General features: G+C 42.3%; 1 protein-coding gene across 12 annotated transcripts in view; it reads left to right on the forward strand.

The window, feature by feature from the left end:
* RABGAP1L (RAB GTPase activating protein 1 like) overlaps positions 1-27,395 on the forward strand; it is a 765,564-nt gene that overhangs the window by 720,862 nt on the left and 17,307 nt on the right. For 8 of the 12 annotated variants that reach the window (XM_047840293.1, XM_047840290.1, XM_047840291.1 and 5 more), the window contains 2 exons: positions 10,263-10,355; positions 20,734-20,844. In XM_047840293.1, coding sequence (XP_047696249.1) covers positions 10,263-10,355; positions 20,734-20,844 — 204 coding nt within the window. Of the gene's footprint in view, positions 1-7,723; positions 7,889-10,262; positions 10,356-10,548; positions 10,856-15,088; positions 16,978-20,733; positions 20,845-27,395 lie in introns of those variants that run through there. The other 4 variants (XM_047840292.1, XM_047840300.1, XM_047840295.1 and 1 more) reach the window with 3 other exon arrangements.

Consider the following 27,395-nt stretch of genomic DNA (forward strand, 5'->3'; position numbering starts at 1 on the left):
TAAAGAAGATGTGGTATATATACAATGGAGTATTCCTCGGCAATCAAAAAGAATGAAATCTTGCCATTTGCAACTACGTGGATGGAACCGGAGGGTATTATGCTAAGTGAAATTAGAGAAAGACAAAAATCCTATGACTTCACTCATGAGGACTTTCAGAGACAAAACAGATGAACATAAGGGAAGGGAAACAAAAATAAGATAAAAACAGGGAGGGAGACAAAACAGAAGAGACTCATAAATATGGAGAACAAACTGAGGGTTGCTGGAGGGGTTGTGAGAGGGGATGGGCTAAATGGGTAAGGGGCATGAAGGAATCTACTCCTGAAATCATTGTTGCACCATATGCTAACTAATTTGGGTGTAAATAGAAAAAAAATCTGAAAAAGAAAATGTCACGGTTTCTTAAAGTTGCTATAACATTGGGAACAGGCAGCTTGTATAAGAATGTAGTAAAGAAAGTAGAAATGGATATTTCAAAAGCTTTCATAGATACTTTGATGAGCACGCTACATTCAGGAGTGAGCCATGAATGTTGGATAGTGACTCACATCATACAATTATTCATTAATGAGTCCAGGAACCTGTCACAGGTGTGTGCACCATTAGACTTGAGTGATTGGAAAGCTGAACACGCCAGATGAGATGACAGCAGTGCGGCACTCAGGAAAAGAATGCCACGTAGTTTGGTGTCTGTAAGCCTTGGGAGCTCTGTCAGAGTTACAAGAGATAAGTACTTTCCTTGTCTCCACTGCCTTAAACCATTGTATTCCTTCCTAGAATACAGATTGCCAGAGGCGGGAGATGAAATGGGTAAAAGGGGTCACAAAGTACGAACTTCCAGTTATAAAATAAAGAAGTTCTAGGGATGTAATGTACAGCATGGTGACTATAGTTAATAATACTCTAATGCTCATCTGAAAGCTGCTAAGAGAGTAGATCTTACAAGTTCTCATCACATAAAAATAATTCTTATAACTATGTATGGAGACGGATGTTAATTAGACTTGCTGTGATCATTTTGTAGTATATACAAATCTTGAATCCTCATATCGTACATGTGAAACTAATAATGTTATCTGTTAAATGTACCTTAATAAATGAATAATACAGTTGGGGCGCCTGGGTGGCTCAGTCAGTTGAGCGTCCGACTTCGGCCCAGGTCATGGTGTCACAGTTTGTGAGTTTGAGCCCCGCTCGGGCTTGCTGCAGTCAGCACAGAGCCTGCTGCGGATCTTCTGTCCCCCTCTCTTTCTGCCCCTTCCCTCCTTGCGATCTGTCTCTCAAAAATAAATAAATCTTTAAAAAACAAAGAATACAAGTAGTAATCATTTATAGGCTCTTATGTTCTCTGAAGGTTCCCCCCACCAATCCTGTGGGGTAAAAATGTCATTGACTATGTTTCCCCTTCATCCTAGTGCTTAAAAGCTCAACAAGACTCAAAGTAGCTTCATTTGCTGAACACTGTGAAGAGGATTAAGTGAAGCCTCACAGGACATGGCCCTCTTCTCTTGACTCCTTCCCATCTATTTCTTCCCAGGAATTTAGGCCACTGCAAACTGCTAGAATTCTGATCGCCACTGATCCACTTTCTCTCCAGATTTTGACGGGTCCTTGCAGAACTAACTCTGAATTAGAAATTCTCAGCCCCCTGTACCCCAGGTCACCAAGAAATATGCTACCATAGTTATCTATTTGTTTCTCTCTCTAATGATTAATGTATTAAATGGGATCATTTATATGTATCCTAAGAAATTATCTGAAGTGAGCAAGAGTGATACATAATTTCTAGTACCTTTGGCTTATTGATTTTTAGGCACTCAGACTCCTGACCAGCCAGGAAAATATTAAAGAGATCCTAGCAGACTTTTTATTTAAATAGTGGCTTACTGTGCCAGTATTTGCATCCATTAATAAATATTTTTGTGTCTTTCATCTTTGAAATAGAGAAGCAGATTCATCAAGCTTTGAATAATACATCTGACAAGTGACTAACCCATTGTTAAAATTTAGCACAGGGGAAATGCTGTTTTTTAATTGGTCGGGAACGCTTACATAAACCAGTCATAATGAAAATCCTCCTCACTGGAGTGTGCCTTCCCCTCCCCCCAAAAGAATTTCTTCTTGATCACCCTTGTATCTTTTATGAACATATGTACTTATATGCCTTTTATTGCACTTGCAAAACTATATGGTAATTAGACACTTACTTGGCACTACATCAAGACTTTCAGCTTTTTTTTTAGTGTTTATTTATTTTTGAGAGAGAGAGCACGAGCTGGGGAGGGACAGAGAGAGAGAGAGAGAGAGAGAGAGAGAGAGAGAGAGGGAGACACAGAATCTGAAACAGGCTCCAGGCTCTGAGCTGTCAGCACAGAGCCCGACGTGGGGCTCGAACCCACAAACTGTGAGATCATGACCTGAGCCAGAGTCGGACACTTAACCGACTGAGCCATCCAGGTGCACCAAGACTGTCAGCTTCTTGAGGAGATTTGCCTTCATTGGTCCCGGGCAGTAGAGCAAAGTGGTTGAAGAGGGCAGAATCTGGAGGTAGATGGCCTAGATCCCCACTCGGACTCTCCGTTTACCAGCTGTTTGATCTTGGGAAAGTTACCTCTCTTCAATTCCCTTATTTGTAAAATCTAAATAATACCTCACAGAGTTGTTGAGAGGCTTAAATATATAATTTTCTAAATTATAGCTTTAAAAACGTTAGGGAATTCTTTGACATGCAGACACTCCATGTTTCTCTGAGTGCCGGTTACTGCCAATCAAAAACAGAGCGGAAGGATGCGGACGTCAGAATGCACAAATGCAGTGCTGACTACCTCGAGTGCCAGTCCAGGCCTCCCCTTGGCTTTCCCGAAGCACAGTCAGAGCCCTTCAGCACAAAACCCACTTTTTCTCAAGTGTCTACCCTTTGTGCCTCCCATTACCGAGTGTCCTCCCCTCCCTGTTCGGAAAGCTGTATTGGACATCCTAATTGTAACAATGACTGGAGGAAACTACCAGCATTTGATAGGTGACATCTAAATGGGCCAAGGACACTCAGGGCTCAGAAACGGGAAGTGGAATCTAATACAACCCAAAATCATTCCACCCAAAATGACAATAGTACTCCTACCTCGAGAAACACTAGTAGCTCCTAGATTCTTTTCTCTACTTAAATTGGGAATCAACTTTTCACAAAACTGATGCACAATTGCATAAGATCAGCCTGTGCCAGAAACCATGCCATGTACCTTGCAGAGTGTAGACCAGGTTGAAATTCTCCACACATACAATCTGCTGTGTTGTGTCTCTTTCTCTTTTCTGTGTGTGAGTTTCCCTTAGGTTAATGTGATGGGTGTGCTTCAAGTTTGTTACTTAAGAGTTCTAGTGGGGCGCCTGGGTGGCTCAGTCAGTTGAGTGTCCAACTCCGCCTCAGGTCACGATCTCACAGTTCGTGGGTTTGAGCCCCGCGTCGGGCTCTGTGCTGACAGCTCAGAGCCTGGAGCCTGCTTGGGATTCTGTGTCTCCCTGTCTCTCTGTCCCTTCCCCATTCATGCTCTGTCTCACTCTGTCTCAAAAATAAATAAAACATTAAAAAGAAAAGTTCTATTATTCCATTATTTACAATTCAGACTTTAAGATCTGTGTTGTTTTAGGACTCCTAAACTCCTTAATGTATAAAGAGCACATTTGATAATTAGGAGATCCAACAAGATCATGTGTGTAAGAGAAGAAGTATGTTTTATTAAAAATAACTAATGTTGGGGCACCTGGGTGGCTCAATGGGTTGAGTGCCTGTCTTTGGCTCAGGTCATGATCAAATGGTTTGTGGGTTTGAGCCCCACGTCAGGCTGTGCTGATAGTGTGGAGCCTGCTAGGGAGTCTCTATCTCCTTCTCTTTCTGCCCCTCCCCAGCTTGCTCACTCTTTTTCTCTCTCTCTCAAAAATAAACATTAAAAAAAATTGGGGTGCCTGGGTGGCTCAGTTGGTTAAGTGACTGTCTTGATTTCAATTCAGGTCATGATCTCCTGGTTTGTGAGATTGAGCCCTGCATTGGGCTCCACACTGGGCGTGGGGCCTGCTTAAGATTCTCTCCCTTTCTCTCTCTGCCCTTCTACCACTCATGCTCTCTCTCTCTCTCAAAATAAATAAGCTTTTAAAATATTATTAAAATTTTTCAAAAAAATAACTAATGCACGTGAAATTTAAGTATTAATAAGGAGTACTCAAAATAATGTAATAAAAGTAAAAATAAGGCAATAGCCCAGCTAAGTGTGATTAGTGAGATAAAGATTATTAAGTCAAGTTCATCTAAAACTAGTTGATATATGGGTCACCTGGGTGGCTCAGTCAGTTAAGTGTCAAATTCTTGGTTTCGGCTCAGGTCATGATCTCATGGTTCATGAGTTTGAGCCCCGCATCAGGCTCAGTGCTGCCGGTGCAGAGCCTGCTTGGGAATCTCTCTCTTTCCCTCTCTCTCTCTGTCCCTCTCCCACTCACGTACACACTCTCTCTCTCTTTCTCAAAATAAATAAGCTTTAAAAAAATTAAATTAATTGACATACAACAAAAAATTATAAATCTATATATATATGCACATATTTTAATTCTATTAGAGTCATACATAAAAATAAGAAATATATGCTTTAGGGGGTGCCTGGGTGGCACAGTCGGCTAAGTGTCTGACTCTTGATTTCAGCTCAGGTCATGATTTCATTGTTTGTGAGATTGAGCCCCAAGTTGGGCTGATGGTGCAGAGCCTGCGTGGGATCCTCTCTCTCCCTCTCTGTCTGCCCCTCCTCTACTCACGCTCTTTCTCTGTCAAAATGAATAAATAAGCACTTAAAAAATATATATGCTTTAGATGAAAAGAAGAGGGAGAGCATGGGAAAAGAAAGTTGAACATGTTCTTTAGTCTTCCTCTCCTACATCTCTAACTGAGGCCAGCATGATGAACATTGAAAGAATAAAGCAAATTAGTAACTATTGTATTTTCTTCTTCCTGGTTATCGAAGGTCACCATGGAGCACTCCCCCACCATTCCCTTACCACCCCCTTTCCCTTAAGTTCATAAAGCTCTTTTCTGTATATTTCCTGATAACAGCTGAATAGAACCCATTTTCATCAGTAAATGGCAGGTGACTGCATTGGTGACCAGGACAGGAGTTAATAAAGCCTCTCCAGTGATTTAGTGTGATCATCAGAGGAAGAGATGAAAAAGGCCCCTTGATTTAGTGCATGTCCTTCAAACTGCTGTTCATGAAATCATTTTAGAAGGTCTGAACAGGCATTTAAAAAATGGAATATGATAAAATGTAATAGGAAATAGCAGGCATTGTACAGATCCTTAGCAAAAACTGAGATTTAAGAAATACCACAACTAGTTGCCATCAGTGGTGAGCAGGAGAAGGCAGGAAAGGACTGAACGAGTCTACACATTGGTCTGGGGTGGAGTTGTTTTTATCTTTTGCTTACTGCTATTCTGATACTTGTAACACAGGAGCTAACAGTATATGGTTTATTTTATGTTGACATAATTTGCAATTGGTTCTAAAATGAAGAGGGCAGGGAAGTTTTTATCTTGCTTTCAGCAAAAGTGTAAATAAAAACTTTCAACTGAGTTTTGTTTATAAACACGTGGTAGCTCAGTCGATAGTGGTTACGACTTATAATATGTTGTATTGGTCTCCTACTGTCACCTAATTTAGAGACTTTAAAGAGTACAACTTAGGATTTTACAGTTCTGTAGGTTAAAAGTCTGACAGGGTCTCACTAGGCTAAGATCAAGGTGTCAAAGGCGCTGCAATCCTTTCTGAAGGCTCTCTTTGCCTTTTCTAGCTTCCAGAGGCTTCCAGAGGCCCCCATTCCTTCACTCAGGGACCTCTTCCTCCATCTTCAAAGCCAGCAATATTGAATTTCTTTGGCTTTTCTGCAATAGTCGCATCTCCTCTGATTGAAGTCTGGAAAAGTTCTCCTCTTTTAATGACTTTGTACGATTCCATTCAGTCCATCCAGAAAGTCCAAGATAATCTCCCCAAGCCAAGATCCTTGACCTCAATTACATCTACAAAATCTATTTTGCCATGTTAAGGTAGCATATTCCTAGGTTCTGGGGATCAGGGTGCAGACTTCTTTGGGAGGCCATTTTTTTTGTCTATCATAGTTGTCTATATTGACTCTTGCTCCCAAAATATTTTTCTTGTAAAATAAATTTATGTAAGCAAATTAGTTGATTTAAGGAAAACATAGTAGAAAATGTGCTTGGACATGGCAAAAATAATGAAAATGGCATTCAAATGACTAAAGTTTGGGAAATACACTTCCCCTGACAGCCCAATAGCAGAAGAGACTATAGGCCAGAGAGACGGGAGACCCGCCCAGATTCCAGTTGCTCTGCCACAACCAGCTGGGTCTGTCCAGCCTTCTCAGCCACATGGCTTCACTTTCCTCATCCTGAAGGTGGGGATTATACCAGCCAGACGGTCTCCAAAGGTCCTTCCACGTCCAAATTCCTAATTCTATGTAAATGGTTATGTTATAAATTTAAATGTCAGGGTTAAATATATCATGAAATATATCTAAATGTCATGTACTATTCATAAGATTAAAACAAGGGTTCTGTTTTAAATGCTTACTTCCCCAAATTTAGTTGTTAAGTCCAAAATGTCAGGCCTTGGCTGATTATTTCAATGATCGCTGTCATACTTGTGAGAGATTGTCTTGCCCAGGGTTTTTCTATTCGAAGGTTGTTTGTTTTTAATAAACACCATTTTGAACTGGTGAATACTTTTATCATTGCTCTTATCAAACAATTGTGGATTTTTTGAGGACATTTCCTGAACTTAGACAAATAGGGAGTGTTAGGTAGAAGATGAACAGTTGGTGAAAGAAGTCTCCCAAATTAGGTAGACATTTAAAAGGATTGGTGATTCAGAGTGCCTGGGTGGCTCAGTCAGTTAAGTGTCCGACTTCGGCCCAGGTCATGATCTCACAGTTTGTGGGTTTGAGCCCCACATCGGGCTGTGTGCTGACAGTGCAGAGCCTGCTTGGGATTCTCTCTCTTTCTCCCTCTGTCTCTCTCTCTCTCTCAAAATAAATAAATAAACTCAAAAACTTAAAAGGATTGATGATTCTTCAAGTGCACACTTATATTAAAAACATTTAACAAGGGGAGAGATACCTCTACCACTCTTGAGATAATAAGTTGTTTCACATCTGGTAATTCTTGATGACTTTCTGTTCTTTCAATTAAAACTACATATTAAGGAGGTATTATTCCTTTCTCTGCTAAGAAAACCTTCAAGCTCAATATTATATTCCCTAAAATAAAATCAATTTTGTCCTGAAATGCAGTTTGAAAAAACTGTGACAGGCTGTGTTCTTTGATTATCTCGTAAATAACAGTTTCATATCAGCTCACCTTCCTCCTGCCCCCTCCCCTCTTTCATTTTGTGCCAATCACAGGTGGATGCTCAGTATCACCCCGCAGCACAAGATAAATAAGCTTGGAAGGTTTCCTAGCAACATATTGTTCTGGGAACCTGCTCTGTTTCCCTGAACTCGATGAAGCCAGACATCTTAGAATCTCAGCCAGATGGGCAAGGATGAGCTTATTGAGGGCGTTTAATGCATTTTTTAAAAAATTTCACATTGAAATGAACCTTTTAACATAAGTAGCAAGATTGACTTTTAAAGGGATACTTTTTTACATGAAAAAAAATTCTGTAGCACTTGGAATTTGAGAAATATGGTTTTAGAAGAAATGCTCTTTGAAGCACGCTTGCAATGTGGCATCCAGTCATTGGTGACTGGATCCATCGTAGAACCGGCTGGGAAATACTTCCGCATAGGACTGCTGTTCAGTTGCAGAAATCCTGACTTACTTCCCATCTTGAAGGTAAATGGCCTCGGGAGGAAGCACCCTCCTTACAGAACTCCCTTCTCCCCTTGAGCCTGCTCCCGGGAATGCCCGAAACACCTGTCCCTGCTTGAAGCTCTGAGACCTTCTTCTTCCCTTTTGCCTCGGCTCCAGGGCTACCAGTGCTGGAGATTTGCCAGTTCATTTTAAGAGGCTGGTTTTGGGTTTTGGAGTGTATGATTAATAGCACACAGGGGAAAGAAACCTAGAGGAAATGGAGGCTCCCTATTAAAGTCAAGAAAAAAATCATGTTGTTGCTGCTGTTTTGTTGGCACACGACCATGTATGTTTTCCTGGTTTGTCTGATGCGCTTGAGGCCACACGGCCGGCAGGTGGTGCTTCCCTCTCTTTTGCACTCTGGTTGGTCGGGTGGACTGTTGAAGGTCTCTGGAGATGGAGTAAGACAAAATCAGTGTCTCCTGACACTTGCCAGCAGTGGTTTTGCGATTCAGTGACACCCTGAAAAATGTCCTTACTTCTTGCTCGACTGGGGAGATATTCCCCCATCAGCCAGATGAATATTGTCATCATGTGGTTGTTGAATTATGATAATCCACTGTCTCAAATTTGGACTGAGTTTGTGCAACTTCCCAGGTGTGGTAAGAAGCAGGTAATTCCAGTATTTCAGAGTGCTCCTGGATGGAACAGAAGAATTAGAGTAAGATGGGGCTGGACACATGGCGTCTCTGCTTTGTATTTAACACATTCTCTGGCCAGATTCTCACACACTAATTACATGTTTTTTAAATACCATATTTTGAACTTGACGAGAAACACTCTATTGAGAGAGCCTCGTCTGGGCCAATGTCTTAAATGGGTATCATGACACAGTGACTTAAGTAGGTGTCATGACAGTTACTGAGGAGCATCAACGCACATCCCTGCCTTCAAGTTCCTAAGAATCTAGAAAAATAACACATTCATTATCTTTAAAAAAAATTAGGCAAACCTTTTCTTCCTCTCAAGTCACTTACTTGAAGACCTAAACATTGAATAAAGATTTTGATGTTGAAAGGAATTCTATCATTTTGATTGTTCAAGGAAAGCCTAAAAGTAGACTTCATCTGTTATATGGAATATAAGAGGTTATAATACGTTAATTTTATTGAATACTTTAAAAAAACGATTAAAAAAAATATCCAGGAACTGGGGCACCTGGGTAGTTCAGTCAGTTAAGCATCTGACCTCAGCCCAGGTCATGATCTCACGGTTCATGAGTTCAAGCCCCCGTCGGGCTCTGTACTGACAGTGCAGAGCCTGGAGCCCGCTTCGGATTCTATGTCTCCCTCTCTCTCTGTCCCTGCCCTGCCCCTACTCATACTCTGTCTCTGTCTCTCTCAAAAATAAATAAACATTAAAAATAATAATAATAATAATAATAATAATAATAAATATCCAGGAACCACACAATATTTTAGATACTTTGCCTGTGTTACAGCACTTAATTCTCCTGACAGACATTTTGAAGGAGAAATGTATTTGCCTGGCATGTTACAGATGAAGAAATTCAGGCTAAGAGAGTAAGTTAAATACCTGTTTGCCAAGAGGTTTCATAGTTAATAATAAAAAAGGTAGGCATTCAGACTTTGATCCATCTAGTGCCAAATTCTATGACCTTTATACTATGTTAAGTTTATTTATTTTTAGAATTTGAAGATTCTGTAAGATCTAGTCTTTTTCCAGTAAACAGACTACTGTCTTTTAAAGATGACACAATTTTAGCAAGAAATAGATGAGTCGTTTCGATGATTTTCTATTATCTCATTACAGCACAATGATTCTGTTATTTCTTGGGAGTTTTCGGTGACACACTTTAGAATCTTCTTTCTCGCTGGGTGGTATATTGACTATTTAAGTATGTTTTTGTTGCTCAGTTTTTTTATTTTTATAAAATAATTTTCATTTTTAACCTGGTAGAAGGCTATGAATGAATGTTACTTAAAAGTATTTAGAGTTAATAGGACTGTTTGATACATTTACAAGAAAAGTTGTGACGTAACAATATTGCAGAACAGAAATGGACGGACTGTAGCCCATGTTTGTAAATAAAGTGTTGTTGGAACACAGCCACTCTGATTTGTTTATGTGTCACTTGTGGCAGCTTTTTGTGCAGTAACAACAGAGTAGGGAAGCCGTGACCTAGACTATGTGGCCCACCAAGCCTAAAATACACTATCTGGACCTTTACAGAAAAAGGTTGCAGATTCTTGCTCTAGAGTCTAGACTTCTTCCCCCTCTCCTTTGAGTTGGGTGTGCTCCATTAGAATGCCAGAGACTTAAGTGGGAAACACATCAGAAAATGTTTTCCTAAAGAATCGCCTTGTCTAACGTGCTTTTTCTCTAATCTCTGCAGGTACCGACCAAGAAACTGAAGAAATATGAGAAAGAATATCAGACAATGCGAGAGAGTCAGCTGCAACAAGAAGACCCAATGGATAGATACAAGGTATGGGCGGCAGGGGTCACCCGTCAGAGCAAAGTGCCTTCTGCACCCTAAGGTCGCAGTAAGTGTGGCAAGTTCAGTGTCCTCTGCTCCCTTTTGATTGACTTAGATGCTCTCTGACCATGATAAATGTCCAGGTATGTTTTCGTTTCAGGAAACTCTTGAGTAGCCAACCATAATATTTCTTTTCTTTCAGTTTGTATATTTGTAGGAAACTCCACCTGTTGCATTTATACTGGGAGTCTTCATAAGAAGCTGAGAGAAAGAGAGGGGAAAAAGAAAGAAAGTGGCTATCGACTACTTTCAAAAATGAGAAAAAAAGGAAAATGGCAAAGTACTGTTTTAGCTGTGCGTGGTCACATCCACAAAGACTGTTAGAAGGTGAACTGTTCCAAGACTGGCACCAGAATGTTTCAGACTTTCCTCTGTCTGTGGCAAATGTTAAAAATACAAACTCATTTGGAAGGAAAAATAAAACCCACAAAGGTTAATGGAGCACAGTATTGGTGTTTGTTGCAACATTTATTTCTACAAATTTATGAGAAACAAGTGACATTTCACTACAGTATGCAGTTTCAGAATCAGAGTGATTTCAATTTAATATCTTAGTTAACTGTAGTATTTTATTTTCCATGGGGCCATTCACAGAGATCGATCTCTTCAGTGGTAATTAGCAACACTGTTCCCATGATGCAGTGTTGGGGAAACACTGATTTTGAACTTATTTTTTCCAACTGTATTATTGTCCCTTGAACATGTTTTTAATCCCTCAGATTCCTACAGGTGCATAATGGTTCCCTCCCTCTGCATGTCAGTAACATTAGGATTAGAGAATATTGCCTTTTCACACAGAGCATCACCAATGCCAGAATAGCCTACCAAATAATATACTGGGGTCGCATTGTCAGATCGCCCACAACAGGGTGACTTGTACCTCTGTGACTCTGGTTGCCTTTATGTGGTCGGAAACACATGGGCAGCTGTAGTCAAAGAACGGCTTGTCCTCGCTGCTGAACTGAATAGCGCGGGGGTGGGGGGCTCGGAGTGGGGTGTGGCGGCAGCAGTATGTGGATTTTGTGGTCAGGCCTGAGTTCAAATCCTGGCTTTCAAAAAACAAAAACACCATCATAGGGTTTGGAATCCACATTAGGGGTTTCAATATCTACCCCGTTGTTCAGCAGCTTGGGCTGTTAGTGAACTTCTTCCTCCTCTGTAAAGCATGTAGCTTAGGCATTTCCTTGAATGACTTGTAAAGATGAGGGATTTTGTGTGTCACGTACCTAGCACGTGGTTGGTGTTCGATAAACGGTTGTTACTAGCCTCACTAGGCCAACTCCTCCAATTACCCAGCTGTGACTAGAGTCATAGCCCCTTTGGGGGTCTGTTCCTCCAGTCCCCCACTTCCCTATTTCACATTTCTCCCAAGTAGTATTGCTGCCCCATAACCTGACGTTTCTCTCCTTGTTTCTCGAACTGGCTACAGGAGTGATAATAAGATTCCCCCGTACTGCTGTGGCAGATAACTGTTAACGCTTAAGGTGCTCACAGAATACAGTTTGCAGCTAATTCCCACCACCACCACCTCCCAATAAAACCAGTTTTCACGTAGCTCATGTAGCATGCTGCTTTAAAAAGGCTTGAAGCAGTAATTATAAAATATTCTTAAGGATCCAAAACGAAGCCCTCCTACTGCTGGTATCATTCTAATTTTCTTAGTTGCCATCAAATAAAATCTGGGAAGAATGCTTTAAAATAGAAGAGAGGAAAACAGAAGACTCAAGTTATATATTTAAAATCCGTCTGGGGCTGAACTTGGTATTGCTTCTTTAATCCTTTTTGTGTCAGAGTAGATCTGTACAAACGGCACAAGGCTTATTATGTTTTAAAAAGTACTTATCACACATTAAGACCGTTAGTGTGTGCCAGTTTTACTGAGGGACCAAAGTGAAATTAAACTTTTTGTTTTTGTTTTGAAAACAGACACTACTTTTGAGTGTGATGGCCTGTTCTTCGTACACATAGCAGATACCCTCTATAGCTATTTATTTATTTATTTATTTATTTATTGTAATAGCTTGTCAGTACATCTAACTAATATTCCTATACCCCTTTAATAATAGCTGAACATTAATATTGGCGATATACTTGATAAAGTTATAGTCCTCAAATTATAATCACATTTTCAAGGTGACAGTTGACAACATAGTTTCCAACCATTAACAGATTTGTTCTTTCAGATAGGCAGTTAAGAAGCTAGTGAAAATTACCTGAAAGTAGGAAAGTGTTCTAGGAAATACCACTTAGCATTTTCTGATTTTAGTCCAGTCAAGAATAAGATCTGTGTCCCCGGCATGAGCACTTTATAATTCATAGATCTTGGGCTGGGAACCTAGTGTTGCATAAATTCTTAACAATAATTTAGAGGCATCATCATGGGCATCCAGCCAGAAGTCCTACCTGCCAGCTCACTAACAACCCCTCCTCACCCATGAAGATCCATATTGCTTAAAATGCCACGTCTACCCCCTAGCTTACTCTATGGCAAGGGAGTTAGGAAAGTTGTGTCACTTTTTTTTTTAAGAGCCCATAAATGTCATACATACAATAAAATATTCTGAGAGATTTTTCAGTTTGATGCTGTTTCTCTCGGCAAACAAAAAGGGCTCTTGCGTGGAAGCCAGAGATTGGATTAAAGACTCAACAATGAGGAGGTCACATTCTGGCTGTGTCCAAATATGTGTTTTGTGTCTATTTTTATGGCATATGCAGATACCTACATTTTCAAGTTATGTCACCAAACACACCTGAATCTAACACTGAAATCTCAACCACAAAGAAAGAGATGAATTATGTTGGTGTAAGTTTAAATTTTAGAACCCCTAAACACAAAAATCTTCTGGAATTAGGCGAGTGGTGATGGTCATACAGCTTTCTGAATATACCAAAACCACTGAATTGTGCATTTTAAAAAGATGAATGTATAGTATATGAATTACATCTCAAAAAGAAAAAATAATCCCCAAGTAAAATGTTTCAAGAAGATTGACATCCAGCCTGCCATCTTCTTTTCATAGATCCCAAGTGACACCAGAGGGGCCTATACAGAAGCCATACTTACGGGAGGGAGATCTTTCTGTCCGATTTGGAGCTAATTAATGACTATAAATCCTGTGTGTGCTCCTATTTATAGGGGGAAGTGGGTGGAATATTCATTTTTGTACATAAATATATATGCACCCAGACATAAACATATACAAATATGTGCACACAGTGGGCCACCTGGTGTTGGCTTCAGTTTGCGTTTGAAACTCAGCTGTATCATGACTTCCTATGGTCTCTGGTGTAGCTGCTCTGCTTATCTTCGTGACTAGATTCCAAGACACAAAAAAGAAACTTTATTGCGAGAAGAATATGGAACATTTATTCTAAACGTCTTTTATTGTCCTTCTTAAGTTTGACCTGGACATATTTGTGCAGTGGTATTTATCTACTCTGAGATGTTGGTTTGTAAATTAATTTATTTCAAACGAAGTGAAATTCAGACTGAAGGTTTGTCCATAGAAATACGTCATCTACATTTTCATTTTCATACAAGCCCCCAGAAAACAAACGAATATGTGTAGCTGTTTTAGTATATTTTAAAATTTAGTAGCCAAGCCCCTAATAAGTAATTACCAACTCTAGGAATTATAATACTATTTTCAGTTTTAAGGAGATGAATTGTTTCTGTTGAGGGAAAGTTAGTTTTCTAACAATGTAATCTACTGACAGCACCTTTTAGAGAACTGCAGCCTTCATCTACTTCTGGAAGATGGGATGCTTTTCTTGTTTAATTAAAGAACTACCTGCACAAATGTGGGTTAAGCCTTAAAAAGCACAACTAATTAATTGAATTCAGCGAGTCTCCCAAAGCATAATGAAGATTATGTTATCACCTATTTGAGATGAGCAACTCCTAGAAGGAATCAGGAATGCTCAAACTCTCTTGAGTTGGGACACAGAGTATTATCTGTCATTTCTAATTGAAGTATCTTAGCCATGTTTAGTATAATTAAATTTAGAATGTTTCATTTCTTTCATGAGGTTAGAAATAGTAATTCTCTTACCAAAGTGTAACTCAAACAGGAAGAAAATAATTCCTCCAAGTGTACAAAAAGTTTGTCTTGCACATACTAATTTTTGTAGATCAGTCGTCCCTGCATGTAATTTTGTTTTAATTTTTTTTAACGTTTATTTATTATTGAGAGACAGAGAGAGACAGAGCATGAGCATGGGAGGGGCAGAGAGAGAAGGAGACACAGAATCCGAAGCAGGCTCCAGGCTCTGAGCTGTCAGCACAGACCCCGACGCGGGGCTCAAAGTAAAAACTCGCAAGATCACCACCAGAGCTGAAGTCAGACGCTTTACTGACTGAGCCACCCAGGCATCCCATCCCTGCATGTAATTTAAAATTAAACTAAACTATTTAATTATACTTGGAAGAAACAATACAAAAATATGAAGTGAAGCTTACTTGTACTTGCATTATTTGCCATCCTTCCATAGCTAATGAAATAACAGACAAGTTATCACTTTTGTTTTTAACTTGTCAAGTGAAACAAGTTTAAATTTTGCTAGACTTCTAACCTGGGGGGGGGGGGGGCGGGGGGATGGCTCTCCTTTCTCTTACTGTGTTGGGCATTTCCTTACAGTCAAGATAAGCGAATCCATCTTTGAAAAATGTTTTTCTTCCAATGAAAATAAACATTTTGTTAGTTTTCCTCATTAGCGAGACTGTCATTGGCTTTTGGAAATATTTATGTTTATGAAATAATGTGCTTTTAATGAGTAGTAATAGTCAAGAGCATGGTTTCCATCTGCCTGTGATAACTTCCTCATAAACTTCAGAAGGCTGCCACTCATTTTGAGCATGGATAATCCAGTGAACTCCTTGTTGTAAGACGGTGGAAATTGCCAGCCTAAGCCCTGTTGAGGATTCTTGAGCAAACTGGCTAGGAAGGAACAGGTGGTTTCTGATGATGCCTGTTCGCTGATTGAGTTATACCTACTACTTGAGGGAAGCAAAAATGTTATGCATATTAAGAATCTCTAAGTAGGCTTATTGATGACCTCCAGAATGAATTCTCCAAAAAATGTATTCCATTTTTAGTAAGTTTTGCTTCCTGTTAAAGTAGTAGTACCTGAGAAAAATTGCGTCACACTGACATGTTTTGACATTATCGGTAAGCCGTTTTCTTTTTTAGAATTTGATTTGTATGCTAGAGCAGGGATCTGCAAACTACGGCCCGTGGGACGCACCGGCCCACGGTCTGTTTTTGTAAATAAAGTTTTCTTGGAACACAGCCACACCCCTTGTTTATTAATCATCATCTAGGACTGCTTTTGCACAACAGTGGCAGAGTTTGAGTAGTCTCAACAAAGACCATGTGGCCTGCAAATCCTACAGTGCTTAGTGTCTGGCCATTTACATGAAAAGTTTGTTGACCCCTGTGCTAGAGTATAATCTAAGACTGGTTTTTTAAATGCTGGAAAAACTGCAGTCTGGTTAGCCAACTGCCAGTTTGTTATTACTGACGAGATTTTGGTTTTAGTTTGACATTTAAATTTTAAAAAATTTCTACCGGAATGATAAAATAGGATATGTTGGGTAAAGAAAGAGCGTAAAATGATTTCAGATATCCAGATTTTTCTCTCTTAAATCTTCATTTGCAGACAACGTAGGCATTGAAACACTTATCTGTAGGCATTTGTCTTTGGATGTCAAAAAGCTGTTTGCTGAGGTGGGATGCTGATAATTATCAACTCTGGAAAGAATTACCCAAAGGAAAATACATGAGAGTGGAGTGCGTTGTTGCAAATAAAACTGTGCTGGATCTTTTAGGAAAACATTTCCTCCTGACCCTTAAATGTCTCTAAAAACATGTGCCAAGAATTCATTCTAGCAGCAGACGACACACCCAAAATGCTGAGCTTGACTCCACGGAGCTGCCTCTTTCCCCGTCACTTTTTCCTGTAAGGCTTAGTTTATTTTCTTCTGAATGCCGGTTCACGTTTCCCTGGTTTCTCACGGAATAAATGACGTTCCCCATCCCTCGCCCCGCCTCACCCACCGCCCAGCCCCCAAGACGCAGAAGACCACTAGAAACGTTCCCCTCCCTGGCCATTTCATTCTGTTGCCTGAAGATGAACTGTTCGGCAAGGCTTCTGACCTTGTCACAGGAGGAAGTTCCTCCCACCCAGCTTTGGTAACACGGTCTAAACAACTCACACCGGAGCGGCTAATAGTTCCACAGGCAGCGTTTCCATCAGCACGCGAACTGCAGATGGCAGCGTGGACAGGGAGGGGCTTCGTCTTCCTGAGTTGAGACTTGCCCGCTGGCTGCCTCGAGTGTACTTTCTTCCAGCGAATGTTTGCAGTCAGAGAGAGAGCTTGGAGTAAATGACGCTCTCAGGAAAAACAAAATAGCAAACCGGCCTCGACAGGGGTCTGCTTTTGTGACTGCAGTTTGGTAAATGTATCAGTAGGTGTGCAATTTCATTGGATATTCTGTTTTGTTTTTTTTTTTTTTCAATTGTCTTTGTACCTATGATTGAAAACGGTAGTTGGTCTATGACTGTTGAGGAGGTAAGTTTTTTTGTTTTTTTTTTTTTAATCTGTGTGTGTCTGTGATACCGGCGTCTGTCTGTCTGAAAAATGCAGTATCCTCCTCCCAGAAGTTACTGAGCAAACTTGCCCGGCTGTTCGGCTCCCATGCCAGTGGGGGAGGGCACCGAGGAGGACAGCGTCGTCCGCCTTCTGTTCAGGTGATGTCAGGATGTGCAGGACGGAGGACGTTTCCAGCGGTGCGGTGTGAGGGTTCCGGGTTCTGTAGCTGGCTCTCCCGCAGGCTTCTCGGAGCGGAGAGGGGAGCCGTCTGCCTGCGGGGCCGACCGGCTGGGCACAGCTGGGCACAGCTGCTGGCGCGAACCAGGCTCGCGGCTGACCCCCCGGGCGCTGGCGGGCGGGCCGCCCTCGGGGACATCGCAGGATGAACCTGGCCTGTCCAGACGGAACTTTCTGCTCCGTCGGGGCAGCAAGGCGAACCGTTTGGCGCCTCAGTCAGTTGCGGGGAACACAAGCTTTGCCCCTCGGGAAGGGCTGCCACAGACAGCCGAGCAAGAAAGCCGGCTGGACCCCTCGGTGAGCGCGGGCCGGGCCCTGCGCAGGGACCCTCCACCTCGCCGGGGAGCGGTGCCTCTGCGGTGCAGGGAGGACTTTGGAGGACGATGCTGCATTTTTGGCCCCACGGCTTGCTTTCCCACGTGTCTGCGCGCAGCGCGGGCGTCACCTTCCCACTGTGCTGCTTGCTGTGTGCCACACGCCCAACTGAAGCTTCTGCTAAAGCCGAGCCAGCAGGTGCGCCCCTGAGGCGGCTGTGCTTCCTAGGGACCCTTAGACGCTCACAGCTCCCCCCAGATCTGTCCCCTGGCCACCGCCTCCACCCCCCGTGACGCACCCGCGTGCCACAGGCGCAGTAAGGGGAACTTGCCGGTCAGCACTCCGGCGGAGCTCCTGCCTCTTCTCAGATAACATCAGGCGTCAGGCCTTTATCTCCAATCATCGGTGAAGTACCACCTGCTGCATCTTGAAAATACTTGGAACAGAGTGCTCTTCCCTGTGCGATTTCCTCTGCAGGTTATTTGCACTCCTCCGGAAGCGTATGTCGCTGTGACCTGAAAAACGGGTAGCTGCCACGTGGTCACTGGTGGTAAATGACTGTAACCTAAGTAAGAGTTGAGCGGACTCTGCAGTTTGGAATCCCGCAAGTAGGATTTCAGTGGGAACCGGACGCCTAATTCAGGAATAGGTATCAGAGTAGCATCCTCGTGGTCTCTCGGAGGGACTGGTCAAGAAAGAGAAAAATCACTCCTGGGCCCCAGCGGTCTGCTTTGTGAACTATGTTGTGAAGAAAAGGGGCTCGGTATTGCTGCTTGTTCCCCGTGAGGAGGACATGGATTGGAAAAGTTTCCGAAACCCCCCTCCCCCGCTTTTTTTATATATAATTCTCAGCTTTCTACAGATATGCAAGTTGGTTCCACGAAAAGGGATATTTAGACAAATCAGGGTAGAAGACTGACTCTCTGGCCTCTGCTAGAATTTGGATTGCTTCAGCAACGATTGAAAGATTGAGCTGTAGATGCCTTTGATTTATATACTAGTGTCTCCTTTTATTACACTTCTGTGGAGGTTAGAACTTCTATAGATTGAGGGGACTGCCAGAACTTGATGAGTGCAATGTGCCCTACAAATATGTACACAGTCTTTGCAGGGATATCTTGGGAAAGCGTTCCTGGCAAGGCCATGCATTGGGGAGGTTACGTTGTATCTTGGTCAAAAAACGAAGATCCAGTATGGTTTCTGGTAGAATATGAGCTTCTAACAGGAGTGGACTTCTAAAAAGTTCTCGTTTGGGCATTTTATCCTTTTCAACGGAATTGAAATTCCGAATGACTTTTAATTTTTTTAAACAACATTTTAAACACCTGTGTTGTGTATTCATTGTAGAAAACTTAGAAACATTTGTAAAGTACAAAGGCAACCATAAAAATAAATCTACCTACAATTAATAGTGTCATTTATGTTGTTAGGAAAATGAGATTTTCTAGTTACTTGTCTTTTTTACTTCTGTAAGGTGGCTTAAGCATTTCTTTCATCATTAGATATTTTTTCCCTTAATTTTAACACTGCATGGAATTCTATTATGAATTTATTTAAAAGTATTTAAGAGATTTTGAACTGTTTTTATCTTCTTCCATAGATTTCTTTTTCAGAAATGTTTTGGTGGGGCGCCTGGGTGGCTCAGTCAGTTGAACGTCCGACTCTTGATTTTGGCTCAGGTCGTGATCTCAAGGTTCTTGAGTTTAAGCCTTGAGTTGGGCTCTGCGCTGACAGCTCGGAGCCTGTGTGGGATTCTCTCTCTCCCTCGCTCTCTGCCCCTCCCCCGCTCGCGCTCTATCTGTCCCTCTCAAAATCAATAAACAAACATTAAAAAAATGTTTTGGCATTCCCCAGCTATCCCACTCTTCCTTTTCCAAAAGAGAAGACAGAAATAGACCCTGCAGGCTAGTTCTAGTCAACACGCACGTTCATCCTTTAACCTCCCCGCTGGCCCTGCCGGGGGGACCCTCTACCTCCATGGAAGTCTTGGGCTCTGCCCTCACCATCGGTTTCTTAGCCCTTCTTTAAAAAACAAAAAGAAAAACAGCAACTAGGCTCTCTTTTTCCCATGTAACCAATCCTGGGTTGTTCTGTGGAAGATAAGAGCCATCCGCCCCACACGCTGTGCTGTGACATGCTATCTTCCGGGGCATAGATGAGTCTTCTGGCTGTGTGGCACTGCTTTGTCTGAGTTTCTGCCGCCCCTGCAGAAAACACCATTAGGAGTATAAATCTGAAAAACAGGAAGGTCTCATCGCATTGAAGTCTTTCCTGTCAGCTCTCTGAATCTCCTGTAACTGCTAACAGTAGCAAAAACAAAAAATAACCACTTTTGATACTTTGGAGTGGAAGACAGTAAATTGCCCTTCTGAAAATCCACGTGAATGTACAGAATGTAACTTGGACCTTTCATCATATAACTTTGTTTCAGTTTTTCCTGGGAGTTCAAGAGGAAAAAAAAAAAAAAACCAGCCCAGTGATTTTTTTTTTTACTCAGAACCTCTTAATCTGAAGTTTTAAAAAACACCCAAACAAATATTTAGAGACATTGTCGTAAGGACTGTTGCTCTTTACTAATAGAAAAACTGGTGTTCAGGAAGCTATTTTTACCCCAAGAATGGAAATGTCTGTTGATAGCAAAGTCACCGACCCCTATCCTGATTCTGGAGTTAGTGCTCTTAATTAAATATATTCCATGAATTTGAATTCTGATACTAGACAGACGACTTGAAGAAATATCTAGAGGTTCCCCCCATTTCACCCCTTCTATGTTGTGCCGTTTTCCTTGAGGTCAAGGGTGGGATTATTGTGCACGCCTCAAACAGAGAAGGTCCCGTGTCTGTGCTCTAGGTCTAGATGAAAATGTCACAGGACTGGGGATATGTGGGGAGATTTTGCCTTTTGTGGCACGTGTTTTATAACGAAGCCTTTTCTAAGGATGCCTGTAAGGGACAGTTGCAAGTCTCACAGGGTAGAGAACCGCATCTGCACTGCTAGCTTGACTCACTGTCGTTTCCCAGACGGCAGCCCTGCGTCCCTGTGCCACTCGCGCCTTCTCCTTTCTTCACCTTTCAGAGGTTCACTTTGTTGTCGTTGGCTTGTGTTTCCTCCCCAGCCCCCTTGGCCTCTGCTAGTACGTCCAGGTGCTAATGCCCGCCTCTGGCTGTCACTCTTTTCCTGCAGAGGGAGAACCGGAGACTACAGGAGGCCAGCATGAGGCTGGAACAGGAGAACGATGACCTCGCCCATGAACTGGTCACCAGCAAAATTGCTCTGCGAAACGACTTGGATCAGGTAAACTTGGTTGACCTCCCACCGTGACGACCTCCTCAAGGGCGAGGACTGAGTGGCGCCCACCACGGTCCCTCTGGGGCTCACGCTGTGCTTGATACCGACTTGGCTGCCTGTTGGATGGAGGGACAGGCGATGGGGCGGGAGGGGGCAGCTTGTGCTGATGGGAGAGGGCGGAAGACGCGGAGCCTGGAGCCTTTGAGAACGGAGGGTTTGGGCTATTTCCAAACAGCGTGTGCGACGTATTTTTTTTTTTATAACTCTCAACTTCTCTGGTGTCTCTTCTCTTCATTGGTACTTTTCCTAAGCTGAGGGCTGCCAGCATAATTACCCAGAGATATCAGTCACCAAGAGTATACGGATGCCCTTCAAACATTGGAGGGCACTTCTTTTTGTGGAACAAAAAGAATTCTCAGCTACAATAAATGTGAAGATTTTTTTTTTTAATTTTTTTTTTTCAACGTTTATTTATTTTTGGGACAGAGAGAGACAGAGCATGAACGGGGGAGGGGCAGAGAGAGAGGGAGACACAGAATCGGAGACAGGCTCCAGGCTCCGAGCCATCAGCCCAGAGCCTGACGCGGGGCTCGAACTCACGGGCCGCGAGATCGTGACCTGGCTGAAGTCGGACGCTTAACCGACTGCGCCACCCAGGCGCCCCTAAATGTGAAGATTTTATATGAAGTATGTACATTAAGACGTATGTCCTGTTGGATTGGGAGGCGTTCTAGTGGCTACTAAGGGCCAAGGCCGCCTGGGTGTGAATCCTGGCATTACCGTTTACTAACCCCGTGACCCTGGGCGGTTCGGACCCTGCCTGTGGGTTTTGAATAAGGCAAAGCACTTGAACAGTGTGAGTTCCAAAAATGTTAGCTGTTGCTAGAAGACCTTAAATCGTTCAGCTTCCCTGGTTCTTTCCACCAGTACCGACAGCTTTAGGACTTCCTGTTTTCTGTTGCTAGTGGTTTCAACGACAGTTGGCAAGATGGAAGGAGTCTTGTGCAGATTTAAAATTATCCCTCTTTTCTGACTTAAAAAGTGATTACTCCCAACAAATGGTGCCAGGGTCAGAAAAACTGAGCCTTGTACTGTTGAGCCTGTAACAAAACAGAGGCGTTACTTGTGTTCTAACTGCTCGTGGACAACATTTAAAATACACACCTAATGATATGAATATGATTGAATGTTTGAGATGGAAGAGTTTGTTAAATGTTTACAAATGGTCCCTGCCTCAACTCCTTGTTCCCATACTAATTTTGCGGTTCCAAAGTTTCAGCCACAGGAAGATGGGCAATAAGACGACTATTAAGGAAAATCGTGCTAAAGGGGGAGAAGGGGAAGCTGAAGGAATCCACACTAGACAGAGTTTAAAAATAAAACAAACTCTGCTGTGGGGACACAGGATGTAGAAGGTAGAAAAGCAGCCTGGTTAAGGGGTGGGGGGCGGGGTGGCCCCTTTCACCGCAGAACTGCTCGGCCAGGCTGTTGGGAAGTTATTAGAGATGGTGTGAAAAATGCGTGAGTAGGAGAGCGAGAACCAAAGAAGACAGAGGGCCTCCGTTCCATCAGGGCTATAACCAGCCTGACCTTGGCTGGTACATTTATGTATTAATGAGACTATGGTGGTGAGTCAGTACTGTGGTGAAATTCTTGTTTCATATTAGCTCTCCTAACAGCCTGACTCACATTTGATTCTGTCATTTTGAATCTTGTATCCATTAATAGTTTTCTTACGATGGATAGCTAAATGAAAAAGCGCTCTAAGCAGTTGGGCTCTGCGGGGATGTGGTGAGATTCACTAGAGAGAGTTGTACATTGAAAGTTGTGCGGGAAGTGTATTTGATATTCTCTATCAAGCCCTTAAGCGGATTAAAAAGTAATGAAATGAAATATCCACTGAGTGTCTACTATGCACCGAGGACCATATTTAGGACTTTCATAGCATTAGCTTATTTAATCTCGCTAATGACTTGACTCCATCAAGCAGGGATTATTTTAATCTTGCATTTAAAAATGAGGAAAATGACATATACACTCTGACTTGGAAAACCATGCTAACAAAACAGAGACCTGATCAGAAATATGTGTGCAAGATTGTTAACTACTGTGTCGCTCGGAAGAATAAAAAGTGGAAATAATGCCTATGTCCAATAGAAGGGGAGAATGAAAGTATATCTGTAAAATGTCTTCTTGGAATTGTTCTTCAAAACAGGGAAGATGGTGTTATAATAATATTTTTGTAAAACCATATATTTATCTGTATATAATGCTTGCATCTAAATAGCAAGGGATATGGCTGGCATGGGCCCGTCATGTTAGGAAAGAAAGCTGAAATATGCTTCAAAAGGAAAAACGCCGACAAGAAAATACATCAAAGTATTAGTACTAGATATCTCTGGGTGATAAGAGTAAATCTAATTTGGGGTGCCTGGGTGGCTCTGTCGGTTAGGTGTCCAACTTCAGCTCATGTCATGATCTCACACTTTGTGAGTTCAGGCCCCACATCTGGCTCTCTGCTGTCAGTACAGAGCCCACTTCAGATCCCCTGTCCCCCCACCTCTCTCTCTCTCTCTCTCTCTCTCTCTCTCTCTCTCTCTCTCTCTGCCCCTCTCCCACTTGGGCTCACATTCTCAAAAATAAACATTAAAAAAAAAAAAAGTAAATTTGGGGCACCTGAGTGGCTCAGTCGGTTAAGCATCTGACTTCAGCTCAGGTCATGACTTCGTGGTTTGTGAGTTTGAGCCCCGCCTTGGGCTCTGTGTTGACAGCTCGGAGCCTGGAGCCTGTTTCAGATTCTATGTCTCCTTCTCTCTCTATCTCTCCCCGACTTGTGCTCTGTCTCTCTCTATCAAAAATAAATAAATGTAATAAATTTTTTAAAAGAGCCAATTTAATTTTTACATTCATCTTTATACATTTTTTTCAGTTATTTTATCTTTTATAACACCTTAAATATTTAACCACCCTTGGTTAAGTAATAATATGCATTATACCTTTTTAAAAAAATTTTTTTCATGTTTACTTATTTATTTTGAGAGAGAGCTCGATCAGGGGAGGGGCAGAGAGAGGGGAAGACACAGGATCTGAAGCTGGTTCCAGGCCCTGAGCTGTCAGCACAGAGCCGGATGCGGGGTCGAACTCAAACTGTGAGATCATGACCTGAGCTGAAGTTGGAGGCTTAACCGACTGAGCCGCCCAGGTGCTCCTATACCTTTTTAATAATCAGAAAAATATATATTACTTAAAAAATATTGCACCACCAAGAAAATCCATTTTGTGGATCAGTCTGGAAAGACTGCTACATGGACACTCCTGAAATAATTGACTATTGAGCACCTGGGTAGATGGCTCATGTAGATACTCGATACTAGTCCCTGGAGAAAAGATTCCTTGGTTCCTTCATTTTTGCCTCTTTCTCTTATTTCCTCCCTTTTTAAAAGAGTAAGACCTGGCCCCTGCCTGTTGAAACTTATCATCGAAGTGAAAGAATTCAAAAACTGCTATGTCATGCATATTTCCTCCTAACATCTGATTTTGCCATTTCTGCCTGAGCGGGGTTTATTTGCCTGTCAAAAAGCTGTCTGTGCAGTTTAGGTGTCCTGCCCCCTACCCCCCACCCCCAGCCAGGAAGGGCACCAGCCGCACAGAGAAAGCCCAAGCCCCGCCCCCCCCTTCACCTGCTTCACTCCATACTTTTCCATTCTCACTTTTATCCAAATCCAATCTCTTCATTAAAATAGCAAAACTTGGGCAGACATTAAACAAACACGAAAGCAGATTGTATTCAAGACAATATGTAAAGCAAACAAGCACTAATTCGGTAATTAGGTGTTCTTTAAAATAAATTATTCCTGGGGCTCCTGGGTGGCTCAGTCGGTTGAGTGTCCGACTTCGGCTCAGATCATGATCTCAAGGCTCGTGAGTTCGAGCCCCGCATCGGGCTCTGTGCTGACAGCTCCGAGCCTGGAACCTGCTTCATATTCTGGGTCTCCCTCTCTCTCTCTGCCCCTCTCCTGCTCATGCTATCTCTCTCTGTTTCTCAAAAATAAGTAAACATTAAAAAAAATTTTTTTTAAGAAATAAGTAAATAAATTATTCCTTACCCGTGTCATTTTAGTGCCGGCTTTGGGCACCCTGGACACCTGGGCTCTTCATTTTCTCTCTGACACAGCTTTCTGTTTTGACAACTTGCCCTCCATCAGGTGCTTGAAATATGGACTCCTCAGCGATTAAGGGTGTAGAAAGACACAACATCTCCATTTCCGTTTCTGTCGCTGCCTTCCTTCAAGCCCTTCCTGTCATTTCTTGTTCCCAGGGAACAAACAGAAGAGACATACCCAGTAGAAGACCATGCCTAGTCCTTCTAAACAGAGCAAGTTCCGTGTTAGACCAGAAGATGCATGTAATGAGTGGCAAAGTCTTTTGTTTTGTTTTAAATTGGACAACTGGCTTGGCTAGTTCTTTGAGAAATTGGGTCTGGAAGATCCTCATCCCTGATGTGAGAGCTGAACCTTTTGGTCAGGTTATTGGTGGACTTGTGATCAAATCACAAGTCCTCTCTTATGTAGGTCGTAGAAGCCTTAGGTAGCAAGTAGAAGTCTCCACATCAATAAGGCATTATAATATGTGGGTAAGTGATTAGAAGACTTAATAGTGACAATAATCTTAACAAATTATGGTGAAGGTTTTACAGTTTGAGTTCAAAGATAGAATTTGAGTATCTGTTTAGTATTACGTCCCTCATTTAACATTAAGGATGACTTCTACTCAAGTATAGAAGTAGGCCGTACAAAGACCCAGAAGACTGCTTGTGGAAGGAGAACCAAGTTTTTTCAGATATGGTCCTTTCCTGATGAGCAGCAGAATCTCTCTGACTTTACTATTTAACATAGAGGAGAGACTCTGGATGAAGCTTCCTGGAGAATTCTGGCACTCGTCTCACATGGGACCCGCAGCAATTTCTGCAGTTGTTGGAAATATTCTTTTAGTGTTCCAAAACTATAAAATTAAATGTCTAGGTGTGGTGTACAATTTAAGAACCTTAAATGTCCAGATAGCATTGACTATTCGAAAATTTACAAAAGGCTAAAAATTGGGGGTGAATCTCTTTAAGAAACCAAACTTAGAATAACATTCACTTTAGAGTGTCATGATGTATATTCTCTTCACAAAATGGAAATTGCTGGGGCTACCGGAAGAGGGTCCTTCTTTAGTAGGAGGGCTCTTGCTCAGAAATTCTGGGGTAGAACTTGAGCCAGTGGGTTGAAGTTATAGGGAGCTAGATCTTGGTTAGATTTTTAAGAACATGAAAATGGCCTGTATGGCTGTTCTTCATTCGCTGCTCTGTGACCCTCCATCAGAGACTCGGGGGAGGCACTCCCTGCTTTGACTACAGTCATCTGGCTGGCTGCTCTAGAATTCGCTGTTTTGAATTTCTATAATCTACATGAGATCTCTTATAATTTATGAAGACTTAACTTGCAGCATGTATTTTGCCCACCTCTAATTTTAGGATGTTCTTTCGCTGTGTAGATTTCCTCTATAAAATCCAATGTTATCAGAACAAATTTTAAAGTCTTTAAAAGGGATTTTTTCACCTCAGCTACCCAATAGATGCAAATTATCTGAACACCGAACTGTAACCGTTAGAATATGGGGACATCAGGAACTGGAAGACAGAACAGAGAAGCTGGAATGCCAGGACCCAGCAGACGGTGCTGGCCTGGCCATCTGGATGTGTGGGCGATACGGTGAAACACAGACACAAGGCCACCTGGCCAGTTTTCACAATTACTTGGATAATGTTTTGCTGTTGTCAGCCAGGGATGGCTTCTTCAAATAGCTGCCTCTCCTCTGCATCTGCGGTTTCCTCTACTGAACTCATCCTGTGGCCCTCCGCCACCTCCACTCCACACAGTAGCTTCAGCAGTGACTTGAATGCCACATCCGTTCACTCACCAAGTACTTCCGGAGCCCCTCCCCTACCTGGGGCTGGCCTTGGTGCTGAGGAAATAGCCAGGAGCGAAAGAGACGTGGTTCCTGCCTTCCAGGGCTGAAAGTCTGGTGGGCAGTACAAATAAATCATACATGCATCTTGTCATTACAGATTGTGCTAAGTGCGATCAAGGGAAGTTGGAGAGATTTGAGCAGAGGAACTGATTTAGATGGGGGGTGAGAAGCTGATTGAGATGAGGATGAGTGGGGCAGGGCTCAGGCCTTGCTTTACTGCAGATGTGAACTTGGAGCTGAGACCTCAAGGGTGAGGTGAGGGTCCAGAGTATGCAGTAGGCACCTGTCAACTAAGTTCAATGCACACACAGTGCTTTCCTGGTTAACTGGACTCTGTATCCAAGTTAAAACCGGAGTATTGTCTCTGAGCTTTTCTTGACCATTCTAGAAACATGGTCTTTTCCATTTGCATTCCTGGTCCATACATCATTTTTCCTCATGGCTATCTCTGTCATGGGTTTTTGGTCTTAATTTCTCCTTGCTGTACTCACTGTCCTGTGGGAGTAGCCTTGTGAACCATTTTACCTCTGCTGGTCTTTGAATTT

Source organism: Prionailurus viverrinus, chromosome F1, assembly GCF_022837055.1.
Source record: "Prionailurus viverrinus isolate Anna chromosome F1, UM_Priviv_1.0, whole genome shotgun sequence".
Lineage (NCBI taxonomy): Eukaryota > Metazoa > Chordata > Mammalia > Carnivora > Felidae > Prionailurus > Prionailurus viverrinus.